The following is a 5,161-nucleotide window of genomic DNA, read 5'->3' on the forward strand; positions in this document are numbered from 1 at the left end:
GATCATGGTCCGTGACTTGGCCTTCTGGGTGCTACAGTAATATAAGCAGTAAATAACGATAGAAAGTGCTGAGCTACTGGTTAATCATGTAGCCTGGATGTTTTACAGCCATGCTAAACATTCAATGTAATGGCGATGACGGATGTGTAACTTCAGGTGGTGTAAATGGGATGGACTCCACTGAAATCAATGGAGTATCCCTGATTTACACGAGCTGAGGATCTAGGCTACCTATATGCTGTTAGCTTTGATGCTGATTTGTGCCCTAGAATGGACACCCTTTTTTAACATAATGATGACTGCACTCTTACTCCTGGGCTCATTGACAAGATGTCTGATTTTGAATGGAATAAGAAAATACATTTATTGCACCAAGGCATGAACTTGAGCACATGAATGAAGTTGCACAGTGGACTGCATGTATAACATTGCAGACAAAATGTTCAAGAGAAAAAAAAAATATTGAGATTAAAAGCTGTAAAGGATTAAAGACCACTTTCTGTGAACATAGCAGATATTATGACCTTAAATCTGCAGCTTAAAATAAAGATTGAGACTGTTTTTCTTAATACTGGTTTTACTACAAATATCCTCATGTCTTGTCACTCACTGAATCTTCTGGTCAGGGATATAATTGGAAAAAAAAAAGTAAGAAAACTAAGCCAAAAATATAATTTGACTGAGTGCTGATGAGCAAGTAACAGTGAAGGGGTAACACGAACAACTTCTCCATAGAAAACAAATGTGAATAGGTTGGTGGTCATTGTGTAACAAGGACACTGTTGCTGGCTCGTAGTGGTTGTTAGCTCAGATTCCACACTGCTCTCCAGGATGAGGATTTGAAATTTCAGTGCAACGGAGAGATTTCTTATCCTTGACTTTCACAGGGTGGTTCCTAGGACCCTATCCACACCGGAGCATCAAACCATGCTAGCTACAAACACAAGTACATCACAGAATATTTATCTAGAAACAGCCTTTACTATCAAAGAAATTACAAAGCGCTAGCATGGACAGGGTACCTCTGTAGGAAGGGGCAATTAAGCAAGAAAGAGGCTCTTTCGCTGGTTGATGGTCAGTCTGTAGGACCAGGAAAGAGACCCTGTTAGCAAGCTCTCACTGAGTCAGTGCACGGAAAATGTTTTGTGGCAAAGAGAAAGAAATAGGTTGTAGTATTGCACACCCGCACAAAGCTAGCAAGATGTCGTCGTGATCATTCATGGGTGGACAAAAAGCTGTGATAATTTTGGTTCTGCTTAGACCCTACGGTGCTACACACTGTGCCAGAACATGAGAAATAGCACCAGGGGTGTGATCTGGCACTTTTCCTAAAGGGTCCAGCATTTGCATTTGCCTCATGTTTAGACACTCGCAAGTCTTTCACACGGACAGAAGAGGAATCTGATTACGCTAAGCTGTGTTAGCACCAATATGGTCTCAGGTGCCAATTGCTGTGGGTTGTGAGTTTGGACTTTTTTTTCCTTTTTCACCAGATGTAATTTTGCATGAATCTTATGTTTCTCTTCCTCCTCCCACTACCACCCAGTATGATCTGAACAGCTGCAATGCAAAAATGAACTGCAGCTCTGAGGATGCTGAAACATGAAACGCAAAATGTCAACGCACAAAACAAATGGGAGTACAAGTCCTAAGGAAAATAAGACCTCTCACTGCTTCTCTTGGTGATTTGTTTTTAAATATATGTTTTATTTAAAAAAAAAAAAGAAAAAAAAAAGAAGTGCAATGGCAACTCTAAATTGGAAGCACAAACAACAGACAGGGAAAAATAAATAATGTTACTACAGTAACCAAGGACTGATGGAAAAATTGATTGTACTCAGCCATAGTGTTACTGTTCACCGTAAAGCACAGCACATGACAAAGCAAAACAGTTATTAGTAGGATAGTACCGTAAAAGGCTGCATGCTGAACTAAGAAACAAAGAAGCAGATGTGATCGATTGCTTAAAAACAGAGCTGAAAATTAGAATGAAGTTCCTGCTTTAGGATACTTGTTTTTTTCAGGTCTGGTGGGCTATTTTGCAACCTGGGGCAATAGTACTTTGCCAGCATGGAAAAATCCATGGCTTCCAAAGATCTGGGGTCACTCTGTGGATTTCTGCAGAATTATCCAAAATCAAAGCTTTCATTCATTTATATTTTGTAAAAAAATGTTTCTAGCCCTTCTGGTTACAAAGCTCTTTTGGAGACTTGACTGAAACCTTTGTTCATAAATCTGCGCTGGCCAGGCAAGAAAAACAGTAGAAGTGTGAACTTCTCAAAGTTACCATAGCAGGGCAGTAAGTGAGAGGCCACCTCAGGGCCCCTAAAATGCCCATATTTTTAACCCCGTCACTGCTGGTGGCTGTATTGCAAACATCCAGCTAGTTGTGCTCTCCGGAGAGGTTGGCTGGATGCACCTGCCAGCTTGACAGGGTGGAGAAATGTAAGCTTCAAATAGACAAGTAACCGAGGAGTCTACTTAGCATTTGCCCTTAAAATGTCCTTAAACATTAGGGTTACTGTAGCCACCAGCTAATAAACACAGGACTCCCGCAGTACAGCAGGCAGGAGAGTGCGGGTTTTTATAGAAAACTTGGTCCAGCAGCAGCAAAGGTGATTCAGTTCACTGTCATAATATCTCTTGCAGTTGTCCCCTTGAGTGTCAGAGTGAAGAATGGCATCAGTGTGTGAAGGAAGGGCAATGTGAAACGTGAAAAAAATACCTCCCTCTCCCCTTCCCAAACTGCAATTCCACAGACTTTCCCCAAATCCCTCACAAATGTCCATTGCCTCAGTTCTTGCTTTTAAGACCCTTGTTGACTGTGAAATGAAGATACAAGTTAGTTGGTGACCTGCCTGCCTACAAAGAGAGGAAAGATCAAGTGCTTTTGGTATTTCCTTTAAAGAAACATTTTTGGGTGAAGTGTGACTCCCTCCAAGAGAGAAGTTATTAACTGCATTCAAGCACTGACATTTCGTTTCTGAAAAATCATCCATTTCAATTTAAAGACGCATTATCCTTTGGTGTTCAGAAAAGGTCCTACAGGGCAGAGATCTTTCCATAGGAGTTCATCATGATTAAATAGAGGCAAGGGAGAGGATTAAATTGAGAGAAAAACAAGCTGACAACTACAATTGAAGGAGTTATCTTGCTTTTCATTAATAATAGAGAATCTGTTACTGAAAAGGGATAATGCAACTTGATGGTCCTCTTTACATTTTACAGTCACACAAGGGTGTAAATATTTAATCTTTCAATTAATTAATCTTTACAAAATATCTCACAAAAACATTTTTACCTATAGAAATTAGCTTCTATACATCAATATATTTTTATTTTTATAAATTATTCCATCTTTAAGTGCCTTCTATCAATATAAATGATAAAATAGACAATCAAAAATTTTAAAGCTTTTCCCAGTTGTATCCCTCCTTGTCAACATAGGTGCTGTGAATCCTCATACATGTGTGTGTCCTCATGGGAATGTGTTTGCGTGCACGTGTGTGTGTGATGTGAAATGCTTCCATCCTCTCCTACCCCCAAAACTCCATCAAAATGAAGTATATTGTTATTAGCTCCTGATGCAATAGTGTTTCCAAAGGGGAAAGAAGAAATGCTTGACTTGGTTTCAGAAATCAAAAGATGTGCATAGTTACCAAAGTCGAGGTGTACCAACTACAAATGTGCAATGACAAGCTTAGAAGAGGACCCACCTCCCAGTCAAGTCAAAGAGTGTCCTGCCAGTGACTTCAGTAGGAAATGGACCAAGTACTCCGAGCTTGATTTTGCAAGGTGCATGTTGCCCTGGTCTAGCAAAAACCTTAAGCCCGTGCTTAGCTTTGAGCACATGAATAGTCCTGCTGGAACTGATGGGACTGAACGGCGTAGGGAAGGGTCACAAGGGACTCCAAGTTAACGGGCTACTCGTGTAGGAATTGGGGTCAAGTGCTGAGCGCCTTGCAGGATCAAGCCCTATATGAGGTTCAAGAGCTGGGAACTTCTCTTTAAAGCAATCAACACACTGAGCTCAGCCATTGAAATCGATTAAAACGTCCGCATGGGCACAGGAGGTGGCAAACTCCCCTTGACAGAGAGTCTCCATGTCAAAAGTTTATACCTACAACTGGTGCTCTGAGCACACAACAGATTTGCTTTATATGGTAGAAGTCTTTTTGTTCCTACCCTTTGACCCATCAGTGTCCTTCATGGCTTCAAACACTTTGTGTTGTACATTCATCAAAATTCACATTGACTGCAAAGAACATAAATGCAACAAAAACAGGAAAGCCTCCAAATAGTATATTATAATTTTCTTCTAATTATTCTCCCGTCGTAATCAGAGGTGCAGTGGCTAATTTATAATTTTTCCTTTGAAGGAATCCAGATGAAAGGCCCAGATTGTTCTTCAATTACAAGTTTGCATTGATTATATATATCTTCTAAGCTATCTCCTTGGACAATAGCTGTAGTAAAAAAAACATATCAATACTTCTTTTAATTGATACATTTTACAGCATCCAATGTGAGCAAATTTTCAGTGTACTCATAGATATTGATGAAACAAGAAGGAATACTAGAACACTGTGGTGTTGTTGATTATGAAAAAGTCATACACCCTGCAGATGGCAACTCGATTCAAACCAATAGCACCTTCCCACGGCAGACCCATCCCACTGCTTGTAGTGAGAATACTGAACTAGGTTAATTTAGAGAACTGGCAGGTCTGTCCTATGGGAGGGCAGCATGTCAGATTCCCACTGTTGCAAGCCAAGATTTACATTTCATTTGATATAGAAGCTATTTCAGCAGTGAGTAGCAGAAGATTTACAGCCTATTCTTTTCCTGACCTAGTTATAATAAACTTACTCTTGGCTGCAAAAGTTAACTAGATCAGACTCAAACTGAAAGCAGGTAAAGCAACTTCCACATAAAGCAGCTTGTCTATACCCTTAAAATCCCTCAGCAGAATTCTGGAACTGCAGTTCAGACCGTGCACTGTCAGCATGTGGAGGGACAACAGGGAACTTCTGAGTGTTATCCACAAATACCAGTCCCCTGCGTAGGCAACTGCCTAAACTCACCCAAAGGAAATGCTGAAGCTCAGGGCAGCTCTTAGATCTTGCTCTTTTCCAGGTCAGAAAGAAGATGCATTTATCTT

General features: G+C 40.4%; 1 protein-coding gene across 1 annotated transcript in view; it reads right to left on the minus strand.

Annotated features, from left to right (window-relative positions):
* Positions 1–3,315: 3,315 nt before the first annotated feature.
* Positions 3,316–5,161, minus strand: part of DLG2 (discs, large homolog 2 (Drosophila)) — a 91,604-nt gene continuing 89,758 nt past the window's right edge. The window contains exon 11 of the mRNA XM_009869480.1: positions 3,316–4,466. Within this exon, the coding sequence (XP_009867782.1) occupies positions 4,360–4,466 (107 nt within the window). The 3' untranslated portion in view covers positions 3,316–4,359. The remainder of the gene's footprint in view (positions 4,467–5,161) is intronic.

The sequence above is a fragment of the Apaloderma vittatum genome, unplaced genomic scaffold, assembly GCF_000703405.1.
Source record: "Apaloderma vittatum isolate BGI_N311 unplaced genomic scaffold, ASM70340v1 scaffold2345, whole genome shotgun sequence".
In the NCBI taxonomy this organism is placed as follows: domain Eukaryota; kingdom Metazoa; phylum Chordata; class Aves; order Trogoniformes; family Trogonidae; genus Apaloderma; species Apaloderma vittatum.